At 48.3% G+C, this 25,484-nt stretch overlaps 3 protein-coding genes across 6 annotated transcripts in view; 1 reads left to right on the top strand and 2 right to left on the bottom strand.

Moving 5' to 3' along the window:
* Positions 1–25,484, bottom strand: part of LOC147091640 (uncharacterized) — a 267,963-nt gene that overhangs the window by 81,914 nt on the left and 160,565 nt on the right. The gene's annotated exons all lie outside the window — the stretch shown is intronic.
* LOC147091642 (uncharacterized) overlaps positions 1–25,484 on the bottom strand; it is a 59,867-nt gene that overhangs the window by 18,320 nt on the left and 16,063 nt on the right. The gene's annotated exons all lie outside the window — the stretch shown is intronic.
* Positions 178–13,697, top strand: LOC147091643 (uncharacterized). 4 transcript variants are annotated; one of them, XM_085976856.1, is made up of 3 exons: positions 178–693; positions 771–935; positions 12,733–13,697. In XM_085976856.1, the coding sequence occupies exon 3, from the start codon at positions 12,832–12,834 to the stop codon at positions 13,585–13,587; it is 756 nt and encodes a 251-aa protein (XP_085832982.1). In that variant the 5' UTR covers positions 178–693; positions 771–935; positions 12,733–12,831; the 3' UTR covers positions 13,588–13,697. The 4 variants fall into 4 exon arrangements, with proteins under 4 accessions (XP_085832982.1, XP_085832983.1, XP_085832981.1 ...); XM_085976855.1 differs by having other exon boundaries at positions 179–512; positions 12,725–13,697; XM_085976854.1 differs by having other exon boundaries at positions 179–693; positions 12,725–13,697.

The following is a 25,484-nucleotide window of genomic DNA, read 5'->3' as shown; positions in this document are numbered from 1 at the left end:
AGGCGCAGTGCCAATCCCTTGCTGTCTCCGGCGCAGGCGCAGTGCCGCGCCGTTTTTCTCTCCCGCGCAGGCGTAGTGCCGCTCCTTGCCCTCCCACGCAGGCGCAGTGCCGCTCCCTTGCTCCCTCCCGCGCAGGCGCAGTGCCACTCCCTTTTTTCTCTCCCGCGCAGGTGCAGTACCGCTCCCTTGCACAGCCGCGCAGGCGCAGTGCCGCTCCCTTCCTCTCACTCCAGCGCAGGCGCAGTGCCACTCCCTTTTTCCCACTCCCGCGCAGGCGCAGTGCCGCTTCCCTGCCCTCCCACGCAAGTGCAGTGCCGCTCCCCTGCTGATCCTGGGTTTGCTGAGTGCTGGGCCGGGCGGCGCCGGCCGGTCAGAAACAGGCTGGTTGTCCGGGTTACAAAGTCCGCTCTGTGACTGAGGGAACTCGGCTCCATTCAGCACCCGGCCCGACAGCGGCTGCTCAGCCCCGAGTTTAGATCACAGCGAGGGAGGGTCACAGGGTCACCGCTCCGGTTAGTAACTCCGCACAGAAAATGGCGCATTTCCGCCCAGAGCAGTGAAAATGGGGGAGTCTCAGGAGGCCGGAAATTTACAGTGAGGAAAATCTCCAAACTAAGCACACAGCCCTCGAACTGGGGATCTGAGGAAAGGGACACAATCAAACTAATACTGGGCCTTGAAATTGAATTATTAGTAAGCAAATTAAAAGTCTACATTACATTATTTCACGCTCTCAATATTGTTCTTATTATCTGCTTTGCCACAATTAGATCTCCCGGTGAATGATGGTGTGATTGAGGAAGGTGCTCAGCTCGAAGTAAACAGGGATTGTAGACTGAGGAACAACAGCAGGTGAACCAGCACAGGATTGTGAGCACCAACCAGAGAGAACCCTTCCGATTCAAAGAGCTTCCAGAGATCGACTGGGGAGCAAGGTCAGATAAAGTCCCATTGACTCAGATACACACTGGTCCTGGAGATGGACCGGGGAGAAAGGTCAGAGAGAGTCCCATTGACTCAGATACACACTGGTCCTGGAGATGGAGCGGGGAGAAATGTCAGAGAGTCCCATTGACTCAGATACAGACTGGTCCTGGAGATGGATGCTCCCGCACTTGCCCGCTGACCCTCCCGCACTCGCCCGCTGACCCTCCCGCACTCGCCCGCTGACCCTCCCGCACTCGCCCGCTGACCCTCCCGCACTCGCCCGCTGACCCTCCCGCACTCGCCCGCTGACCCTCCCGCACTCGCCCGCTGACCCTCCCGCACTCGCCCGCTGACCCTCCCGCACTCGCCCGCTGACCCTCCCGCACTCGCCCGCTGACCCTCCCGCACTCGCCCCCTGACCCTCCCGCACTCGCCCCCTGACCCTCCCGCACTCGCCCCCTGACCCTCCCGCACTCGCCCCCTGACCCTCCCGCACTCGCCCCCTGACCCTCCCGCACTCGCCCCCTGACCCTCCCGCACTCGCCCCCTGACCCTCCCGCACTCGCCCCCTGACCCTCCCGCACTCGCCCCCTGACCCTCCCGCACTCGCCCCCTGACCCTCCCGCACTCGCCCCCTGACCCTCCCGCACTCGCCCCCTGACCCTCCCGCACTCGCCCTGATGTGGCTCTTCTCATGTACACCAAGCGGTGCAATAATACACCCCCAGAATCAAGGCCCTGCTCCTGGGGAAGGTGATCAGGCCCCAGGAACCAGTACAAGTGCAGCGACTCCTTTTAAGGTGGTCATGGAAAAAGACAAAGATGGCCTGGAAATAAGGGTTCTAAATTGGGGGAAGGCCGATTTTAATATGATAAGGCAGGATCTGGCCAAAGTGGACTGGGAGCAGCTACTTATAGGAAAATCCACATCAAAGCAGTGGGAGACTTTCAGAAGGGAAATAGAGAGAGTACAACGCCAACATGTTCCTGTAAAGGTCAAGGGTGGGACCAACAAGCAAAGGGAACCTTGGATGACAAGGGATATACAAAAATGCATTAGGAAAAAAAGGGGGGCTTTTGGCAGTTACAGAAGACTAAAGATGGATGAAGCCCTAGAGGAGTATAAAAAGTGCAGGGGCATACTTAAAAAAGAAATTAGGAGAGCGAGGAGGGGCCCTGAAATAACACTGGCGAGCAAAGTAAAGGAAAATCCTAAGATGTTTTATAAGTATATTAAGTGCAAGAGGATAACCAGGGAAAGGGTAGAGCCCATTAGGGACCAAAGTGGCAATCTGTGTGTAGAGCCAGATGATGTAGGCGGGGTTTTAAATGAATTTTTTGCATCTGTGTTCACTATGGAGAAAGACGATGTAGACATAAAAATCGGGAAAGGGGACTGTGATATACTTGAACATATTAGCATCGAGAGGGAGGAGGTACTAGCGGTTTTAGCAGGCCAAAAAGTGGATAAATCCCCAGGCCCGGATGAGATGTATCCCAGGCTGCTGTGTGAGGCAAAGGAGGAGATTGCAGGGGCTCTGACACAAATTTTCAGAACCTCTCTGGCCACAGGGGATGTTCCAGAGGACTGGAGAACAGCTAACGTAGTACCATTATTCAAGAAGGGTAGCAGGGATAAACCAGGGAATTACAGGCCAGTGAGCCTAACATCTGTGGTAGGGAAATTATTGGAAAAAATTCTGAGGGACAAAATTATTCTCCACTTGGAGAGGCAAGGATTAATCGGGGATAGTCAGCATGGCTTTGTCAAGGGTAAATCATGTCTGACCAATCTGATTGAATTTTTCGAGGGGGTGACTAGGTGTGTGGATGAGGGAAATGCTGTGGATGTGGTATACATGGACTTCAGTAAGGCTTTTGACAAAGTCCCGCATAGGAGACTGGTCAAGAAGGTAAGAGCCCATGGGATCCAGGGTACCTTGGCACGTTGCATCCTAAACTGGCTGAGTGGCAGGAGGCAGAGGGTGATGGTCAAAGGTTGCTTTTGTGACTGGAAGCCTGTGTCCAGTGGGGTACCTCAGGGATCAGTGCTGGGTCCCTTGCTGTTTGTGATCTACATAAATGATTTGGATGTGAATGTAAAAGGTATGATCAGTAAGTTCGCAGATGACACGAAAATTGGTGGGGTGGTAAATTGCGATGAGGAAAGCCTCAGGCTACAGGACGATATAAACGGGTTGGTCAGATGGGCGGAAAAGTGGCAGATGGAATTTAACCCTGAAAAGTGCGAGGTGATGCATTTTGGATGGACAAATAAGGCAAGGGAATACACAATGAGTGGTAGGACCCTAGGAAGTGCAGAGGGTCAGAGGGACCTTGGTGTACATGTACATAGATCCCTGAAGGCAGCGGAACAGGTAGATAAGGTGGTTAAAAAGGCATATGGGATACTTGCCTTCATTAGCCGAGGCATAGAATATAAGAGCAGGGAGGTTATGATGGAGCTGTACAAAACGCTGGTAAGGCCACAGCTGGAGTACTGTGTGCAGTTCTGGTCGCCTCACTATAGGAAGGATGTGATTGCTTTGGAGAGGGTGCAGAGAAGATTCACCAGGACGTTACCTGGGATGGAGCGCCTCAGCTATGAAAAAAGACTAAACAGGCTGGGGTTGTTTTCCTTGGAGCAAAGAAGGCTGAGGGGGGGACCTGATTGAGGTGTACAAAATGATGAGGGGCATAGATAGGGTAGATAAAGAGGAACTTTTCCCCTTAGTAGGGGGGTCAATAACAAGGGGGCATAGATTCAAGGTAAGGGGCAGGAGGTTTAGAGGGGATTTGAGGAGGAACTTTTTCACCCAGAGGGTAGTTGGAGTCTGGAACTCACTGCCTGAAAGGGTGGTAGAGGCAGGAACCCTCACAACATTGAAGAAGCATTTGGATGAGCACTTGAAATGCCATAGCATACAAGGCTATGGACCAAATGCTGGAAAATGGGATTAGATTGGACAGGGCTTGATGGACGGTGCAGACACGATGGGCTGAAGGGCCTCTTTCTGTGCTGTATAACTCTATGACTCTATGACTTCTCCCGGAGATTTATTAAACGTGAATACTCCAAGAGTTGACCAAAAATCAGGTTAGTAATATTGTTCAAGGAGTCAATTTCTGCTGTAAGGAGGGATGATACCTTAGCAGGTTCCTCTAATGAGGCCATATGGGTAGAACTTAAAAACAAAAAGGGGGCCAGCACTTTGCTGGGAGTGTACTATAGGCCCCCAAACAGTAAGGGGGAGATAGAGGAACAGATATGTAGGCAAATCTCAGAGAAGTGTAGAAATAATAGGGTAATAATTGTTGGGGATTTCAACTTCCCCAATAATAATCATAATCATAAGCATAATCAACTTTATTGTCATTGTTAGTGCACAAGTGCAGTACAACGAAATGTAGGCTTGCGGCTCCCGAGAGTGTACATTTAGATTAAGACATTTAAACATTCAACATACATTTGGCTTGTAATACATAAACATAAACATAACCATAATAAAGTGCATTGGCAGATGTGCAGGCTTTAGAGTTTATTTGAGGAGTTCAGCAGGATGACAGCCCTGGGAAAGAAGCTGTTCCTAAATCTGGTCATACGGGTGCGAATGCATCTGTAGCATCTCCCAGATGGCAGGAGGGCGAACAGACTGTGGCTGGGGTGGGTAGGGTCTTTGATGATGGACCGTGACCTCCGTAAACAGCGTTTCTGGTATATGTGCTCTTTGGTCGGTAGCCGGGTGCCGGTAATGCGTTGGGCAGTTTTGACTACCCGCTGCAGGGCTTTCCGGTCATAGTAGCTACAGCTGCCATACCATACTGTGATACAGTTCGTCAGGATGCTCTCTATTGTGCAGCGGTAAAAGTTACAGAGGATCAGGGGTGACAGGTTACATCCCTTCAGCCTCCTTAGGAAATATAGGCGCTGCTGGGCCTTCTTCACCAGAAAGGAGGTATTGAGGCCAGGAGAGGTATTCCGTGATGTGGACTCCTAGGAACTTAAAGCTGTCCACCCTTTCCACCACAGCCCCATTGATGTGGATGGGGGTGTGACTTCCGCCTTTGGACTTCCTGAAGTCCAGAGTGTGAAAGGCTTAGAGGGTGTGGAATTCTTAAAGTGCATCCAGGAGAGCTTTTTCAGCCAACATGTAGAAAGTCCTACAAGAGAGGGGGCGGTACTGGACCTAATTCGAGGGAATGTAGCAGTGCAAGTGGTAGAAGGGTTGGTAGGAGAGCATTTTGGTGACAGTGACCATAATTCGGTGAGCGTTAAAGTAGTTATGGAAAAGGACAAAGATGGACCGGAAATAATGGTTCTAAATTGGGGGAAGGCTGATTTTAATATGATAAGGCAGGATCTGGCCAAAGTGGACTGGGATCAGCTACTTGTAGGAAAATCCACATCAGAGCAGTGGGATTCTTTCAGAAAGGAAATAGAGAGAGTACAACGCCAATATGTTCCCGTAAAGGTCAAGGGTGGGACCAACAAGCCCAGGGAACCCTGGATGTCAAGAGACATACAAGAATGGTTTAGGGAAAAAAGGGAGGATTTTGGCAGATACAAAGGACTAAAAACAGTGGAAGCCCTAGAGGAGTATAGAAAGTGCAGGGCGGTACTTAAAAAAGAAATTAGGAGAATGAAGAGGGGTCATGAAAAAACACTGGCAGGCAAAATAAAGGAAAAACTCCCACGGTGTTTTATTAGTATATTAAGGGCAAGAGGATAACCAGGGAAAGAGTAGAGCCCATTAGGGACCAAAGTGGCAATCTGTGTGTAGAGCCAGAAGATGTAGGTGAGGTTTTAAATTAATATTTTGCATCTGTATTCACTATGGAGAAGGACGATGCAGACATAGAAATCAGGCAGGGGGATTGTGATATACTTGAACAAATTAGTATTGAGAGGGAGGAGGTACTAGTGGTTTTAGCGGGCTTAAAAGTGGATAAACCCCCAGGCCCAGACGAGATGTATCCCAGGCTGTTGTGAGAGGCAAGGGAGGAGATTGCAGGGGCTCTGACACAAATTTTCAGAACCTCTCTGGCCACAGGGGAGGTGCTGGAGGACAGCTAACGTAGTACCATTATTCAACAAGGGTAGTAGGGATAAACCAGGGAATTACAGGCCAGTGAGCCGAACATCAGTAGTAGGGAAATTATTCGAAAAAATTCTGACGGACAGAATTAGTCTCCACTTGGAGAGGCAAGGATTAATCAAGGATAGTCAGCATGGCTTTGTCAGGGGGAGATCATGTCTAACCAATTTGATTGAATTTTTCGATGGGGGTGACTAGGTGTGTGAATGAGGGCAGTCCAGTTGATGTAGTCTACATGGACTTCAGTAAGGCTTTTGACAAAGTCCCACATGGGAGACTGGTCAAGAAGGTAAGAGCCCATGGGATCCAGGGCAATTTGGCACATTGGATCCAAAATTGGCTTAGTGGCAGGAGGCAGAGGGTGATGGTCGAAGGTTGTTTTTGTGACTGGAAGCCTGGGTCCAGTGGTGTACCGCAGGGTCTGGGTCCTTTGCTGTTTGTAGTGTACATTAATGATTTAGATATGAATGTAGGAGGTATGATCAGTAAATTCGCAGATGACACGAAAATTGGTGGAGTGGTAAATAGCGAGGAGGGAAGCCTCAGGCTACAGGAGAATATAGACGGGTTGGTTAGATGGGCAGCACAGTGGCAAATGGAATTTAACCCTGAAAAGTGTGAGGTGATGTATTTTGGGAGGACTAACAAGGGAATGCACAATGAATGGTAGAACCCTAGGAAGGACCGAGGATCAGAGGGACCTTGGTGTGCATGTACATAGATCCCTGAGGGCAGCAGGACAGCTAGATAAGGTGGCTAAGAAGGCATAAGGGATACTTGCCTTCATTAGCCGAGGCATAGTATATAAGAGCAGGGGGGTTATGATGGAGCTGTTCAAAATGCTAGTTAGGCCACAGCTGGAATACTGTGTGCAGTTCTGGTTGCCACACTATAGGAAGGATGTCATTGCATTGGAGAGGGTGCAGAGGAGATTCACCAGGGTGTTACCTGGGCTGGAGCGCTTCAGCTATGAAGAGAGACTGGACAGGCTGGGGTTGTTTTCCTTAGAGCAGAGAAGGCTGAGGGGGGACCTGATTGAGGTGTACAAAATTATGAGGGGCATAGGTAGGGGAGATAGAAAGGAACTTTTCCCCTTAGTAGAGGGGTCAACAACCAAGGGGCATAGTTTCAAGGTAAGGGGCAGGAGGTTTAGAGGGGATTTGAGGAAAAGCTTTTTCACCCAGAGGGTGGTTGGAATCTGGAACTCACTGCCTGAAAGGGTGGTAAAGGCATTAAATCCTCACAACATTCAAGAAGCATTTAGATGAGCACTTGAAATGCCATAGCATACAAGGCTATGGACCAAGTGCTGGAAAATGGGATTAGAATAGACAGGGCTTGATGGCCGGCGTGGACACGATGGGCCGAAGGGCCCCTTTCTGTGCTGTGTTAATCTATGACTCTATGGTAGCACTCTTGCCTCTGAGGCATAAGGTTATGGGTTCAAGTCCCACTCCAGAGACTTGAGCACAAAAATTCAGGCTGACACTCCAGTGCAGTACTGAGGCACTGTCAGAGGCGGCGTCTTTCGGATGAGACATTAAACTGAGGCCCTGTCTGCTCTCTCAGGTGGATGTAAAAGATCCCATGACACTATTTTGAGAAAGAAAGACTTGCATTTATATAGTGCTTTCATGACCAGCAGACGTCTTGAAGTGCTTTACAGCCAATGAAGTACTTTTGAGGCGTAGTCACTGTTGTAATGTGGGAAAGAGCAGGGGAAATATCCCCGGTGTCCTAGCCAATGTTTATCCCTCAATCAATGTAACAAAAGGATAATAGCAAAATACTGCGGATGCTGGAAACCTGAAATAACAACAGGAAATGCTGGAAACACTCAGCAGGCCAGGCAACATCCGTAGAGAGAGAAACAGAGTTAACAAAAAGATAGATTATCTGGTCATTATCACATTGCTGTTTGTGGGAGCTTACTGTGCGCTATTTGATTGCCGCATTTCCTACATTACAACAGTGACTACACTTCAAAAGTACTTCATTGGCTGTAAAGCACTTTGGGACATCCGGTGGTGGTGAAAGGCGCTATAGAAATGCAAGTGTTTCTTTCTTCACTGGTCTCACCAGCGACCTCTTCTGGCTGATGGTTGATTGACAGACGATAGTCTGCGCATGCACACACGGGACGGCGGTTTGGGCCGAGTACGGCACAGCGACCCCTCCCGGTTACCAAGGGCAACAACCGCGCATGCCCAGAGGACGCCAACCCCCGCTCCCCCACTCAGAGCTGCGCCTGCGCACTCGGATCCTGCCGGACGGAGTCGGCGCGGGCCATTCCGGGGAAAGGCCTTGGTGTCGGTTCGAGTCGCGATCGGTGACGCAAAGTGAGTTTTCTCCGCTCCGATTGGGTGGAGAATCGCGCGGAGTGGGGGGGAGGGGTGGATCGGGAGAGAATAAAGAGAAATAGAAAAACCTGAGAGTCCGCGAGGCCCCGGACCCAGCGGCGTCAGTTGGACGGAGCACGTGATCTTGGGGACAAGTGACCTGGGCTCGCGGCCTGATTGACGGGAGCTTCCGGCCAATAGGGAGCGAGCCGGGCGGGGCTGGAGGAGCGAGCCGGCGGCAGGTCCTCCAACCAATCGGGGAGCCCGAGGGGCAGGACTAGCGCCGGCTGATTGTCTGATCCGCAGGGCAGCGAGTTTCTCCAGTCCCTTGTTCAGGGCCCGGGGCCAGGGGAGGCTGTGGGCCTTTATTCCCCTTATTGGACACAAGGCTCTTTGGCTCACAACACACTGGCTCAGGTTTTAATAGAGACTTTTTAAATTCATCAATAAAAGCAGATAAACCTCGTGCTTCTGTGGAACAAACTTTCTAATATTTTATAGAATCATAGAATGGTTACAGCACAGAAGGAGGCCATTCGGCCTGTCGAGCCCGTGCCAGCTCTCTGCAAGACCACTTCAGCTAGTCCCACTCCCCGCCCTTTCCCCGTAACCCTGCAAATTTCTTTACTTCAGGCACTTATCCAATTCCCTTTTGAAAGCCTTGATTGAATCTGCCTCCACCGCCCTCTCAGGCAGTGCATTCCAGATCCTAACCACTCACTGAGTAAAAAAGTTTTTCCTCATGTCGTGTTTGGTTCTTCTGCCAATCACCCTAAATCTGTGTCCTCCGGTTCTCGACCCTTCCGCCAATGGGAACAGTTTCTCTCTCTCTACTCTGTCCTGACGCCTCGTGATTTTGAACATCTCTATCAAATCTCTTCTCAACTTCTCTGCTCTAAGGAGAACAACCCCAGCTTCTTCAGTCTATCCACCTAACTGAAGTCCCTCATACCTGGAACCATTCTTGTAAATCTTTTCTGCACCCTCTCTGAGGCCTTCACATCCTTCATAAAGTGCGGTGCCCAGAATTGGACACAATACTCCAGTTGAGGCCGAACCAGTGTTTTATAAAGGTTCATCATAACCTCCTTGCTTTTGGACTCTATGCCTCTATTTATTAAACCCAGGATCCCGCATGCTTTTTTAACTGCTTTCTCAACCTGCCCTGCCACCTTCAATGATTTGTGCACACATGCCCCCAGGTCTCTCAGTTCATGCACACATTTTATACTTATACCCTTTAGTTTATATTGCCTCTCCTCATTCTTCCTACCAAAATATATCAGTTTACACTTTTCTGCATTAAATTTGATCTCCCATGTGTCCGCCCATTCCACCAGCCTGTCTATGTCCTCTTGAAGTCTATCACTATCCTCCTCACTGTTCACTATACTTCCAAGTTTTGTGTCATCTGCATATTTTGAAACTGTGCCCTGTACACCCAACTCCAAGTCATTAATATATATATAAAGATATATATCAAGAAAAGCAGTGGTCCTAGTACCGACCCCTGGGGAACACCACTGTATACCTTCCTCCAGTCTGAAAAACAACCGTTCACCACTACTCTCTGTTTTCTGTCACTTTGCCAATTTCGTATCCATGCTGCCACTGTCCCTTTTATTCCATGGCCTTCAACTTTGCTGGCAAGCCTATTATGTGGCTCTTTGTCGAACGCCTTTTGGAAATCCATGTACACCGCGTTAACCGCATTGCCCTCATCAACCCTCTCTGTTACCTCATCAAAAAACTCAATCAGAATCAGAGCAGCCGGGCCCGGTGGACGTGCAGCCAGGGCACTGGCACCAGGAAACCCAGGTTGCAGCGCCTCCCCCATCCGAGCTGCCGCTTCCCGGTTTCTTCAGCGGGTTGCACCAAGTCCAACTCGGGACAAAGGATAGGAGCCAGGCTCCCAGAATGGCCCGCGGCCCCGGGGAACATGCGTACTCTCAGCGGGGAAATCAGCGCATTGGATAGAGCAGTTTCTGGGGTGCTGTGAATTGTGGGTGCTGCGGCTGCCATTAGTCAGTGGCTGTCGGGAAGAGTTTTATTGCAGGCTGACGGAAGGTAGGTCCCTGGCTGCCTGTGTAGGCCTTTTTGTTGCTTCAGTTTGAGCTGGAGTGGAGATGGAGGAGAAGTTGCTGGGTTTAACCCCCAGTACTTCTGAGCCCAGGAGGACCCAACAATTTCCAATGTGTGACAGTCAAGGGAGGTGGATTCTGGGGGAGATTAGCTTGTTAAACAGACACTGTCCCTACAATGTAAAAGAATATTGTTTTAGAAATAAGTATTTCTGTAGAGGCTTTTAATCCAGTTTACATCTACAGATTTGTTTTAATTCATTCTTGGGATGTGGGCGTTGCTCGCAAGACCAGAATATGATGCCAATCCCCATGTTCCCGTTGAGAAGGTGATGGTGGGCCGCCTTCTTGAACCGCTGCAGTCTGTGTGGTGAAGGTACTCCCACAATGCTGTTGTGTAAGGAGTTCCAGGATTTTCACCCAGTGATGATGTAGCAACGGCGATATATGTCCAAGTCAGGATGATGTGTGACTGGGAGAACTTGGAGGTGATGGTGCTCCCATGCACCTTCTGCCTTTGTCCTTCTGGGTGCTGGAGGTTGCGGGTTTTGGAGGTTCTGTCAAAGTTCTGGTTGAGTTGCAGATGTTAACGGGTCTTTTTGCGAGTGGCAGGCAGTGACTAGTGGGGTACCGCAGGGATCGGTCCTTGGACCCCAGCTATTCACAATATACATTAATGATCTAGATAAGGGAACTAGATGTAATGTCTCCCAGTTTGCAGACGACACAAAGCTGGGTGGGCGTGTGTGCTGCGAGGATGATACCGAGAAACTCCAGGATGATTTGGACAGGTCGGGTGATTGGGCAGAAGCATGGCAGATGCAATATAACGTGGATAAATGCGAGGTTATCCACTTTGGTGTCAAAAACAGAAAGGCAGACTATTATCTGAATGGCAATAGATTGGGAGAAGGGGAAGTGCAATGAGACCTGGGTGTCCTTGTGCACCAGTCGCTGAAGGTAAGCATGCAGGTGCAGCAGGCGGTGAAGAAGGCAAATGGTATGTTGGCCTTCATAGCGAAAGGGTTTGAGTACAGGAGCAAGGATGTCCTGCTGCAGTTGTACAGGGCCTTGGTGAGACCACACCTTGAGTACTGTGTGCAGTTTTGGTCGCCTTATCTGAAGAAGGATGTTCTTGCCATGGAAGGAGTTCAGCGAAGATTCACAAGGCTGATCCCTGGGATGGCAGGAATGACGTATGAGGAGAGATTGGGTCGATTGGGCTTATACTCGCTGGAGTTTAGAAGAATGAGAGGGGATCTCATCGAAACTTATAAAATTCTGACAGGTCTGGACAAACTAGATGCAGGTAGAATGTTCCCGATGGTCGGAGAGTCAAGAACCAGGGGTCATAGTCTAAGGGTAAGGGGTAAGCCATTTAGGACTGAGATGAGGAAGAATTTCTTCACCCAGAGAGTGGTGAACCTGTGGAATTCTCTACTACAGAAGGCGGTTGAGGCCAAGTCTCTAAATATATTCAAGAAGGAGTTAGATATATTTCTTAGAGCTAAAGGTATCAAGGGCAGCACGGTGGCATAGTGGTTAGCACTGTTGCCTCACAGCGCCAGGGACCCGGGTTCGAATCCGGCCTCGGGTGACTGTCTGTGTGGAGTTTGCACATTCTCCCCGTGTTTGCGTGGGTTTTCTCCGGGTGCTCCGGTTTCCTCCCACAGTCCAAAAATGTGCAGGTTAGGTTGATTGGCTATGATAAATTGACCCTTAGTGGTAGGGGGATTAAAATATGTGGGGTTGCGGGGATAGGGTGGGATATGTGTTGGTGTAGGGGTTACGGGGATCGGGTGGGATATGTGTTGGTGCAGGCTCGATGGGCCGAAATGGCCTCTATCTGCACTGTGGGGTTTCTGTGATTCTGTGATTCTGTGATATGAGGAGAAGGCAGGTACGAGGTACTGAGTTTGGATGATCAGCCATGATCTCATCGAATGGCGGAGCAGGCTCGAGGGGCCGAATGGCCTACTCCTGCTCCTGTCTTCTATGTTTCTATGTATAAAGTCCATCTCCTTCGCCCCCTCCCACTCCCTCCTCTCTCTCTCTCTCTCTCTCTCCTCCCATAGAGGCCAGAGGCCTAGACCAGGTGGTAGATTCCCTTCACTGAGGGACATTAGTGAACCAGTGGGATTTTATGACAATCCAGCAGCTTTCATGGTCACTTTTTTCTAGTGCCGGCCCCACAAATGACCAGATTCATTGAGCTCAATTTCACAACCTGCCTCTTTAGTGGGTTCTCTCTCACGCTCCCTGTTTTAAATTCATTTTACAGGGTATTAGAAGGGGTGGATTTGCAGACGGGAAACTCAAACCAAACACCACGTCAAGATCTGACAGTCACTCGATTCATCAGGAACTGAATATCATCGGCCTTTGAATATGGAAGCAAGAAGCACCGTTCACAGCAGGGAGAAGCTGTACACGTGTTCTGTGTGTGGACGAGGCTTCAGCCAATCCTCTGGCCTATCGAGACACAAGCACAGTCACACCGGGGAGAGGCCGTTCACCTGCTCTGAGTGTGGGAAGGGATTCACTAATTCATTCAACCTACTGAGACACCAGCAAGTTCACACTGATGAGAGACCTTTTAAATGCCCGGACTGTGGGAAGTGCTATAAAGGTTCCGGGGAGCTGACATGCCATCAACGTGTTCACACTGACAAGAGACCTTTCAGTTGCTCTCACTGTGGGACTGGGTTCAGGCGATCATCTGAGCTCACTGTACACCAGCGCACTCACACTGGGGAGAGGCCGTTCACCTGCTCTGAGTGCGGGAAGGGATTCATTCAGTCATCTGAACTGCTGACACACCAGCGAGTTCACACTGGGGAGAGGCCGTTCACCTGCTCCGTGTGTGGGAAGGGATTCACTCGCTCATCCCAACTGCTGAGACACCAGCGAGTTCACACTGGGGAGAGGCCATTCACCTGCTCGGAGTGTGGGAAGGGATTCACTCAGTCATCCGACCTGCTGACACACCAGCGAGTTCACACTGGGGAGAGGCCGTTCACCTGCTCCGTGTGTGGGAAGGGATTCACTCGCTCATCCCACCTGCTGAGACACCAGCGAGTTCACATGCGACTGCAGGGGTTGGATTTTATTGTTTTTGCTGCTGTTAATCACATCCAGGACTGAACCATGTTCATTCTGACAGTTGGGGTTTGTTTCTGCTGATAATAACTCCTGTAACTTGGCTGGAGTTTAATATTCTGGATAGATGTCAAATAAATCAACTTTGTTTTAAACACATTGTTGTAGGTTTTTGTCTTTCCCACCTGAGTGTTTAGCATCACCTGGCTGGAGCTCAGAAAGGACAAACTGGGGGAGGATCGTACGGTGGGAACAGAACTCCAGCCTAGACACAGTCCTTCAGGGCCACACTGAGAGGGGCAAACGGCACTTTGGTCTTTCTTGTCTCTCTTCACTGTCAGCAAAGTTGCCATATGGGTTAATCTCGAGGCGTGTGAGAAACATGTCCCAGCCGCTCTCTGCCATGGTTCAGAGCTCCTAGGCACGGAACAGAAGGCTCCTTTAGGAATGTACTCAGTGCTTTTTTTTTTAATGGCCTTATTAACGTGTGTCGCTACTTCTGGTGATTTGTGTATCTGTATCCCTGGATCCCTCTGCTCCTCCAGCCCATTTAGACTCTTAGGGGGAAATTCGGTGATGCCCCCTTTGGGTCGCTAACGTCGCCGGGGCTAATTTTAGCCCCCCAAAAAAGTTAGCGCCCCTGTGCATTAAATTCAGTGGTAGCGCCCCACGTAGGAGGCAGGGTGCTACTGGAAGCGCTCCTCTCCCTCTTGAAGCGCTACCAGTCAATTTTGCGGTGCTTCGTGTAACAGCGCCATGCCCGTCGGCACATAGCACCGTGCCATAGCAGACCTCTCTCCCTGATTAAAGGGGAGGGGCCTAGCACTGCGCACACCGGGGCCCTGCTGGACCACCGGGGTGTCAGATCAAAAGGAACGCCAGGTGAGCGATCGCGACCGACACCCCGAAGAAGAAAGGGGCAGGTGCAGGCAGTCGGCCAAAATAAAAAGTTGCCGCCCGACACCTGCCCTTTAAGTGGCGTTGCCGCGGCCGCAGGAACGACCCCTAACCCTGTCGGACATATCGTCCGGCGATCGGTCAGGGATCACAACCCAAGTTTGCAGCTGGGGCGCTGCGCATGGCGATGACGTCATTGCCGGCGGTGCAGTGCCGCGGGGCGCTACCGGCTACTGCCGCCACTAACCCCCCGCTGAATATTGCGGGAGGCACAAAGCAACCCAGTTTCACCCCCTTGTCCAAATAGTGAGTGGCCTCCTTATTCTTCCCACCAAAACACACCACCTCACACTGATCTATAGTGAAATTCATTAACACACCACCTCACACTGATCTAAAGTGAAATTCATTTACACACCACCTCAGTGATCTATAGTGAATTTAATTAACACACCACCTCACACTGATCTATAGTGAAATTCATTAACACACCACCTCACACTGATCTACAGTGAAATTCATTAACACACCACCTTGCACTGATCTATAGTGAAATTCATTTGCCAATTACACCCCCATGCTGAAATGTATTAATGGCTTCTTGCATTGTGTCTTCCTCAGTATTAACTCTACCTTTTTTGGTGTTATCGACAAACTTTGAAATTGTTCTTCTGATTCCCGAGTCCAAATCGTTTATGAACAACAGTGATCCCAGCACTGATCCCTGTGGAACACCACTGTACCTGAACTCTTAAATCACTCTGCTCCTCTACTCCTTTTAAAGTTTTACATAAGAACATAAGAATTAGGAGCAGGAGTATGTCACATGGCCCCTCAAGCCTGCTCCGCCATTCAGTAAGATCATGACTGATCATCGACCTCAACTCCACTTTCCCACCCGATCCCCATATCCCTTGATTCCCCTAGAGTCCAAATATCTATCTAGCTCAGCGTTGAATATACTCAAAGACTCAGCATTCACAGCCTTCTGGGGCAGAGAATTCCAAAGATTCACAACCCGCTGAGTGAAGAAATTCCTCCTTATCTCAGTCTTAAATGGCTGACACCTTATCCTAAGATTATGCCCATTAGTTCTACATACTCCAGCCAGGGGAAACAACCTCTCAGCATCTACCCTGTCAATAACCCTCAAAATCTTGTATGTTTCAGCTTAAAATGTACAATTCCCCTCATTTTTCCTCTGAGGAAATCTACATGATATAAGGGGTTAATTTCAAGTGCTTGCTGGGTAAAAGTTTTCAGACTTGACACTGGGCAAGTGTCGATGTGTAACTAGAGCTATTGCACGTACTCGAACTACAGCCAAGAACAGATGCCTGCCCACCTAATGAGAATGTAGAAGTGGAATAATGAGTTTCTTTGATGTACCAATGACCTGATAACTTGTGACCGAAAGCAAAGCTTGCCTCCCTTATATATGATTAAAGAGGACCTCCGGTTACACGATTCATGCCCTGTTATAGATTAACGGTTGACTTATGTGTCCAGGATCCTTCTGTCAATATGTTATTTCTACCTGATGATTAATCTAAAATGTATCCTGATAGAGGAACAAAGGGATTTCAATCAAACTTGTTTGTTACACTGTATAAATATAGAACGTTTACACTGTATCATTGGAATAGTAGCCTCACCCCTTGAGTGGAGGTACTGATTCCCCTTGCAAGAGAAGTTAAATAAAAGGCCTGTCCGTCTGACGAATCCAAGTGTGTATTGAGTCATTACCCAGAGCTAAGAAGTAAGGCACTTCTACAATTTGGAGGTTCCACCGAGATGGCTTGCTGTACCAATTGGTGAGTTAACAGACGCCGAGTACGTTGCTCGGTTGGGAAACTCCCATCGGCCGAAGGTGGTGTTTTGCCACATTTTTGGGACTTTCCCTGCCATAAGCATAGCTGCGCATAGTCTGTTTATTCCATTGGACAGTACTGCCATCGGGTAATTGACTCACAAGGTTCGGGGGTTAAACTGCCGTTGTGACTGCTTCCCTTTCAGAAACGGAACAGAGGACCAGCCATGAGGCGCTGACGCCCCGCGAACAGGATCGTGCAGAAAAGGACTGTAGGAAGCGCTGAAATAAAGGTACCAGAGAGAGAAGGTTAAGTCAGGAATTTGATTAACTAAGGAGCTAGCGATTTATTGGAAATTGAACTAGCAAGGTTCCAGCTTGCTGAGAGAGAAGGTTAAGTCAGGAATTTGATTAACTAAGGAGCTAGCGATTTACTGGAAATTGAACTAGCAAGGTTCCAGCTTGAAGTTAGCTGGGACAAATTGAAGGCCCTTTTTGCTAAAGATTTGGCTAAAGGGAGTAGGGTAGAAGGAGAGAAGAGCTTGAAGTTAGCTGGGACAAATTGAAGGCCCTTTTTGCTAAAGATTTGGCTAAAGGGAATAGGGTAAAAAAAAAAGAGAGAAGAGTGGGCGGTTGTCTGAAACACAGTGTCAATGTTTAATGTTTATGAGAGTGAGTATTTAACTACTTGTTATTATCAATCAACTTTGCAGCTTTGTCCAGTAAGGCTGCATAGGTTGGGGATTTAGTAACACTTTGGTTGTTGTTTAACAAGTGTATTGTTTATTGTTTATTGTTATATGTATTAATGTTTAGTCATGTCTGATCTGTAGAGGCGTCCCACGCAGATCATAGAGTGTTACGGAATTGTTGTATGTTTTAACTAAAATATTTAAGCTGAAAAAAAACTGCAGAAGGGGTTGGAAAAGACCCAAGCCGGGGAAGTGAGTCCCGCGGCAGAATGTATGGTTGAGAAAATAGTGATGTCTTTTACATGATCCACTAAGCTATTGTGGATTCAGTATTTTCCCCAGTTAGAAATACCTTCCACGAGGGTTGAGAACCCTCGAGTTTTATACGTATGTATAGTTTATTAATCTGATCTGTAGGGGCGTACAACGCAGATCATGGATTGTCACGGGAGTTTAGATTGTTTTAAGTGAACCATTTAAGCTGCTAAAATGAGTGCTAGCGCCAGTAAGCCACCCGAGAAAGGCACGCCAGCAGCCTTTATGTTAAAGAACTGGTCAATCATCCATTGATCACCTACCAAATTGGTCCAAATGGACTGTAAATAAGACTAGACCCTTTCCCTCAGATAGTCATTTAACATAGAAAGAATTACTTGCCTCGAGAAATGTTTAACGGACGAGAGAGAAATAGAGAACAGCCAGATAAAAAGACTGCCTCTATGTTTGTTGAGTCAGAAAAAAAAAATTACCCCGAAGAAACACCTTTCTCCTCTATTATGGTAGGATAACAAGGTAACTATAGAAGGATGAATAGAGGGGAATATAGAGGAAGACGTGGTAGAGTAAGAGGGTATGAACGATCTGGTAATTGTTACAATTGCGGACAACCCGGACATTGGGCAAACCAATGCCCTGCGAAAAATCGTCAGAATAAAACCTCCAATAATGGACCTCCGTTAGAGAATAAAGGTCCTAATTTCACTGTCCATAACCCTTTTTCGGACCAGTCAGGAGGTTACCCTACAAACGGACAGGGATTTAGGAGAAATAGAGATCAGAATTACTGACTGACACCAGCAGCCCCAGGCGCCACAGACCACCAAATGCCCGTTGTTTCTTTAAATTCACGCAGCGAACCTGAAATTAAAATGCAAATAGCTGGGAGACCTATGTCATTTTAGTAGATACAGGAGCAACCTTTTCAGTGTTAGGGAAAGGATATTCTGAAGGAATGCCTATTAATGGGAAAAAGACCCCGATAGCTGGATTGGCTGGAATACTACAACGCTTGAATCAATCGACTCCCCTCACAGTAAAAGTAGAAGAATTTGAGGAAGAACACTCCTTTCTGTTATCAGGAGATGTCTCTATGAATTTATGTGGAAGAGACTTGCTGTGCAAAATTAATGCTACAATTATTTGCTCCCCATCAGGAGTAACGGTAGAAATCCAAGTAGATAAGGCATATGCGTACCCAGTAACAGAAATAAAACACCCTGTTCTTTACGCATGGGAAATTGCCGACCCAAGTTTGAGTCCCAAACTTGTCAGTCTGTTAGGAGCGTGGGGATTCGTTACAAGCTCCATTAAACAATACCAGGAATCCCTGAAACTAGGGAAATGGCATTCAAAATTGCACTGCACGGCCTGCTATGACAAAACAGGACAAGATTTAAAATACCTCCTAACTATTAGACTGCACAGCCCTATAAAGTTACAATTAATCCAGCTGCACCATTACCCAAAAGGTCACAGTATCCATTGTCAGAGAAAGCAGAAAAAGGAATTGAGCCAGTGATGGAATCATTGTTAAAACAGGGAGTTAACGCCGGATAGAATAAAGGTCGTTTGCAACACATCATTGCCAAAAACTAAAAGAGAAATGAAGCATTTTCTAGGAATGACTGGCTATTGTAGACAATGAATACATGAGCATGACAAATTTGGAAAATTCATGGTTACCTGACTTCCTCGGGAACCCAGATTAAAAATGCACAAGAAGTGAAAAATCTTTTACTAGCTATTCAGAGACGTAAACAGATTGCAATTATTAAGTGCCAAGCGCACACGGACAAGGTTGCGCTTGGAAACGCTGCTGCAGATAGCGCTGCTAAGTCAGTAGCTATATCAAGTACTGAACGACAAGTTTCAGCCTTCCCTGTTAGGGAAAAGCCAGAGATACCGCAGCCCCCGTCCTTAGATGATGTGCTGACCCATCAAAATAGGGCCAGTTCTGATGAAGTAAAGGAATGGGTTGTTAATCATTGTTTTAAAAACACTGACGGCTTATGGGTTCATCATGACGGCCGCATGGTGGCAGCCAAATCATTACTATCACCAATTGCCCGATGTGTTCATAAATTCACCCATGCGGGCAAAGAGGGGATGGCGGACTGTATCCTCAAGACCTGGTATGCACCAGGAATCTCAAAATTGGCAAAACAAATTTGTGAAAATTGTATTATCTGCCAGACCATGAATGCAGGAAAAAAAATCAAGAAGGTACAGCCCGCATCCCATCCAAACCCCATGGGTCCTTTTGTACACTTGCAAATGGATTTTATTGAACTACCTGTGTGTATGAGCTTTAAATATGTATTAGTTATTGTTGATATGTTTTCAAGATGGATTGAAGCGTTTCCTTGTAGAAAGAGTGACGCCACTACTGTTGCTAAATGTTTATTGAAGGAACTATGCAAAGCTTTACAGATTAACCAGCACCTTCATTGCAGTTATCATCCACAGTCGGCTGGACTAGTGGAAAGATATAACGGGATGCTGAAAAATAAGCTTGCAAAACTATGTAAAGAAACTGGACTTAAATGGGTTGATTTGTTACCCATAGCTTTAATGACAATGCGGTCTGCTACCAACAGTACAGGATTGTCGGCTCACGAGATCGTCATGGGAAGACCACAAAGATTGCCTTTTTCGGCACCTTTAACAGCTAAACAAATGGACATCCATAAAATGGAGGAAGATATGTTGAGTTATTGCATTGCACTAACCAAATGCATTTCTAGTTTCCATCAACAGGTGAAGGAAGCCCAGGTCGATCCCGCTGAAGGAAAGTGCCATACTTTCGAGCCAGGAGATAACGTCTACATAAAAATCTTCAAACGAAAGAATGGCCTTCAACCCAGATTTGAGGGACCCTTCCAAGTACTCCTGACCACAAACACCGCTGTAAAAGTAAAGGAGCGACCAACATGGATACACGCGTCCCATTGTAAGAAGGCATCAGTCTAAGACAATACACTGCCAAGATGAACTGGATTTGGACTCTAATAAGACTGTTCCCTTTGTTAACGATAATTGAAACTGCCATATGGATTTACCCAGATCCTCTGAAAGGCAAACCATGTATTATTGATTGGTTGTTTAAAATTATTGTGTACAAAAGTCCTTTCCTTATTAGCGTCAACTCCTCCAGTACCAATGATGTCTGAATATGAGGATATTAAGGGTGAGACCTTTGATGTAGAGTTTCTTAAACTTAGCGAGATAGATTGTCCTTAGAAAGGACAAAAGGGGGGAATGAGGAAATCTACATGATATAAGGGGTTAATTTCAAGTGCTTGCTGGGTAAAAGTTTTCAGACTTGACACTGGGCAAGTGTCGATGTGTAACTAGAGCTATTGCACGTACTCGAACTACAGCCAAGAACAGATGCCTGCCCACCTAATGAGAATGTAGAAGTGGAATAATGAGTTTCTTTGATGTACCAATGACCTGATAACTTGTGACCGAAAGCAAAGCTTGCCTCCCTTATATATGATTAAAGAGGACCTCCGGTTACACGATTCATGCCCTGTTATAGATTAACGGTTGACTTATGTGTCCAGGATCCTTCTGTCAATATGTTATTTCTACCTGATGATTAATCTAAAATGTATCCTGATAGAGGAACAAAGGGATTTCAATCAAACTTCTTTGTTACACTGTATAAATATAGAACGTTTACACTGTATCATTGGAATAGTAGCCTCACCCCTTGAGTGGAGGTACTGATTCCCCTTGCAAGAGAAGTTAAATAAAAGGCCTGTCCGTCTGACGAATCCAAGTGTGTATTGAGTCATTACCCAGAGCTAAGAAGTAAGGCACTTCTACACCTCCCAAAATATATCACTTCACATATCTCTACACTAAATTTCATCTGATCTCTACCTGTTCAATCTACTAACCCATGTATATCACATTGAAATCACTCTTCACAGTTCCCCACACTCCCTATTGTAGTCTCATCTAGATATTTTGATCTTGTGCTCCATAAACCCAAGCCCAGATCATTTGTCTATATTGAGAAGCACAATGGTCCCAACACTGACCCTGGGGGACACCACTGTTTACATCCCTCCAGTCTGAACATCCATTAACCACTACTCTCTGTCCTTTACAAAACTTCCTATCCACGCTGCCCCACTCCCTTTAATACCGTGAGCCTTAACTTGTCCTCCCACTTTTAAAGGTTTGTGTATCTGAGCCGCTTGTTTCCTACAATACAACACTGTCAGTGACTACACTTCCAAAGTACTTCATTAGCTGTGAAGCACATTGCAACGTCCTGAGGTGGTGAAAGGTGCTATATAAATGCAAATCTTTCTTTCTTGTAGGTTTTAGAGATATTAACATAACAAGGCTAAAATTCATTGACATCAAATGTCTTATGTAATATGCATTATGGGAAAGAGAAGTTCAGTCTCAGTTAGAAACTCAAACAGGTGTTTCACTGCAGCCAGGTCGCTATGGCAACACTGAAAAGACATTCCATTCACTGAATCGACTGGTTGGAATCTGTAATCATCAAGGGAAAGAACAGAGTTTGTCTGTTATTAAACACAATATAAGCTTAAAGCAGAGTGAGTAGCAGAATAGATTAAATTATAATGTGTGCTGTTCATACGTATAATTGTGAAACTATAAGAAATAACATAATTAACAGCAGGCATGGTAGTTTAGGGATGATGAGAACATTACTGAAGAAAAGTAACTGTTGGGAACCAGGGAATGTGTCCTTGTAAATCACAGATTAGCGAACTTCCAGCTGTCTTTTCCTCGCTTCCTGCCAAAACCCAGCAGAGAAGACAAAGAAGAGTCAGGTGCCAGAGATGGATCACTGCAGGGTATAAAAGTGAGGGGAAACTGATGTAAGGGGGCAGTCAGGACTGGAGATCAAGCTCAGGGCACCTGAGGTTCCATCCAGCGGGCTGACCTCATGTAATGTTATGGGAGTGGTATACAGACCTCCAGACAGTAATGCAGAGGTAGAGACGCATGCAATAAGGGCACAGAAGTTATCATGGGTGACTTTACCCGACCCTCCACCGGTCCCACCCGACCTTCCCCCGACCCTGGCACCACCCGACACCCCCAACGACCCCGGCACCGCCCGACCCTCCACCGACCCCACCCGACCCGCCACCGACCCCAACCCTACCCGACCCTCCTCCGATGCCGGCCCCACCAACCCTCCAGCGAACCCGGCCCCACCCGACTCGACCCCACACAACCCATCCCCACCCGACCCTCCACCGACCCCAATCCCACTCGACCCTCCACCGACCCTGGCCCCACCAGACCCTCCACCGACCCCGGCCCCACCCGACCTTCCACCGACCCCACACCGACCCCGACCCTCCACCAACCCCGGCCCCACCCAACCCAACCCGACCCTCCACCGACCCAAACCCCACCCGACCATGACCCCACCCGAACCTGACCCCGCCCGACCCTCCACTGACCCCGGCCCCACCCGACCCTCCACCGACCCTGTTTCCGCCTGACCTTCCACCGACCACTACCCCACTCGACCCCGGCCGACCCTCCACCGAACCCGGCCCCACCGACCCTCCACCAACCCCACCCGACCCTCCACAGACACCACCCAACCCTTCACCGACCCCGGCCCCATCCGACCCTCCACCGACCCCGGCTCCACCTGACCCTCCACCGACCCCACCCGACCCGCCCCTCCACCGATGCCGGCCCCACCAACCCTCCAGCGACCCCGGCCCCACCCGACTCAACCCCACACAACCCATCCCCACCCGACCCTCCACCGACCCCAACCCCACTCGACCCTCCACCGACCCTGGCCACACCAGACCCTCCACCGACCCCGGCCCCACCCGACACTCCACCGACCCCAACCCCACCCGACCTTCCACCGACCCCGACCCTCCACCAACCCCGGCCCCACCCGACTCGACCCCACACAACCCATCCCAACCCTCCACCGACCCCGGCCCCACCCGACCCTCCACCTACCCCGACCCCACCCGACCCTCCACCGATGCCGGCCCCACACCCGACCCCCCATCGACCCCAGCCCCACCCGACCGAGTTGTGTTCAGTAAATAGCACCATCTTTTAATTTGCCTTGACTGATCACATCACTGTATAGTTATGCGAAAAACAAATCATTAAAAGCTCCCAATTTCAGAATTGTCAGATTCAAACTCAACTTCTTCCAAGTACAATCTAACATTCAAAAATTGTAATGAATGTAGGCGAGATATTAGGACTGTTGCCTAACACAATCCAAACACAGTGACACACAGACAGATGGGCAGGTGTAGCTTCACAGCGAATCCTTTCAAGCCTCACTAAAAAGTGGCAGACTGGCAATCCATTGTTCACTAATGGAGTTGTGATCTTTGTAAATTAAGAAATGGAAATGTGTCAAAGAGTTGATTAACAGAGTGGGGCATCATCTTCCTTTGATTTCTATTTCTGACACCAGGCAACAGAAAAAGGTCATTACAACACGACATAAACAGACTCTTCAGGTGTGAGACATCAGACTTCAGAACAACACGTCTGCCAGCTCTGGCCACAAACCCCAGTACAGTCAACCTTTCAGCAGCTGCAGTCCTGATTAAATAACTAGTAGTTTAACATGTTTAGTAGAGCTTTTGTATCAAAATAGAAGAAATGTATTTGTGACACAAACACAATTAATAATTAAATCACAATGTGATTGTGAGGATCGATTATCGCCTCTTGATACCTTCTGTGTCCACCGGTCGAGGGAGGTATCACCTGAACCGGTGGACACCGCCTGCTCCCTCTCCAGGGCCACCCGGGCAGGGACAAGACCATGGGAGAGAGGCAGGCAGCCAGAGTGACCCCATCCTGGGCCTACAAATTGCTGTTTTCGCCAGGCCCAAGAGCAGGTCCAGGAGAAGATCCTCCCACTTACCGACCCCCCTCCGCACCGGGTGGGCAAAGATTAGGAGCGTGGGGCTAAAGTGTAACCAAGAGTTGAGGAGCAGCCCCTTCAGGGAACTGCACAGGGGCTGTAACCTCTCACACTGAATATGTACACAGCCCGTGGACTCCTCTAGGCCGCAAAAAACACATCTGGCCTTGGAGTCTGGAAAGGAGTTTAAACTGTTGCACACGACAGCTCCCTGCAACAGTCTCCACCCCAGATCCCCAATGGTTCTGGGAAGGACTCCCGCATAGAGCGCCCTCCATTGGGGACCCTCGCTTCCGTCAGACAGCAAGATGACCCGCCAGTCTGATTGAGATTGGGCAATAAACAAAATTAATCAATAAATGACACAGAAACCCGAGTCCCCGGATCCTCAGCCCTGGTGTGAAGTACGCTGGCCACCAATTTTCCGTTACTAACTCGCACCTCAGGCCCCGCCCAGTCTGGTTTAATTACTAAATGTTTTCTAACTCGGGTTCAGGCCTGTCATTCTGAGGGAAACAAGGCCTCATTTATTGGTGTGTCTCACCCAAGCGGCCATTAATGGCTTTAATAAACTGGCAGCAAGTTTTTTTTAAAGGTGGAAAGAGGTGAAAAACGCAACTAGCGATGCCTCAAAACTCACGGACAGAGAAATCCACTTCATCAGCGCCCCTGCCACAGGACTCAATATCCACCCCCTCCACCACTGGTGCACTGTGTCTGCAGTATGTACGGTCTACAAGATGACCACGGTCAGGCCGTGTGGAGTCAAGGGCCAGGCAGCAGAATGGATGGAAAGATCGCAACAAACTTCCCTTAACTCCAACCCTCTGATTTCTGTTTTGTAGCCATCTTTCCATCCATTCTGCTGCCTGGCCCTTCCCTCCACACGGCCTGAACTGGGTCATCTTGTCGATCTTACATACTGTTATGGATAGCAAGCTGGTCACAAAACAGAAAACAGAGAGTAGGGGTTAAGAGTAGCTACTCAGACTGGCAAAAGGTGGGAAGTGGTGTTCCACAGGGATCGGCACTGGGATCACGATTGTTCACCATTTACATAAATGATTTGGACTTGTGAATCAGAAGAACAATTTCAAAGTTTGTCGATAACACCAAATTGGGAGGTAGAGTTAATACTGAGGAAGACAAAATGCAAGAAGACATTAATAAATTTCAGAATGGGCATGCAATTGGCAAATGAATTTCACTGTAGATCAGTGTGAGGTGGTGTGTTAATGAATTTCACTATAGATCAGTGTGAGGTGGTGTGTTAATGAATTTCACTGTAGATCAGTGTGAGGTGATGTGTTAATGAATTTCACTGTAGATCAGTGTGAGGGGG

This window comes from Somniosus microcephalus, unplaced genomic scaffold (assembly GCF_052327205.1).
Source record: "Somniosus microcephalus isolate GS21.2 unplaced genomic scaffold, FLI_Smic_1.0 unresolved_chr3, whole genome shotgun sequence".
Classification (NCBI taxonomy): Eukaryota; Metazoa; Chordata; class Chondrichthyes; order Squaliformes; family Somniosidae; genus Somniosus; species Somniosus microcephalus.
Note: the sequence above shows the minus strand (reverse complement) of the source record. Positions and strands in the feature narration are given on the sequence as shown.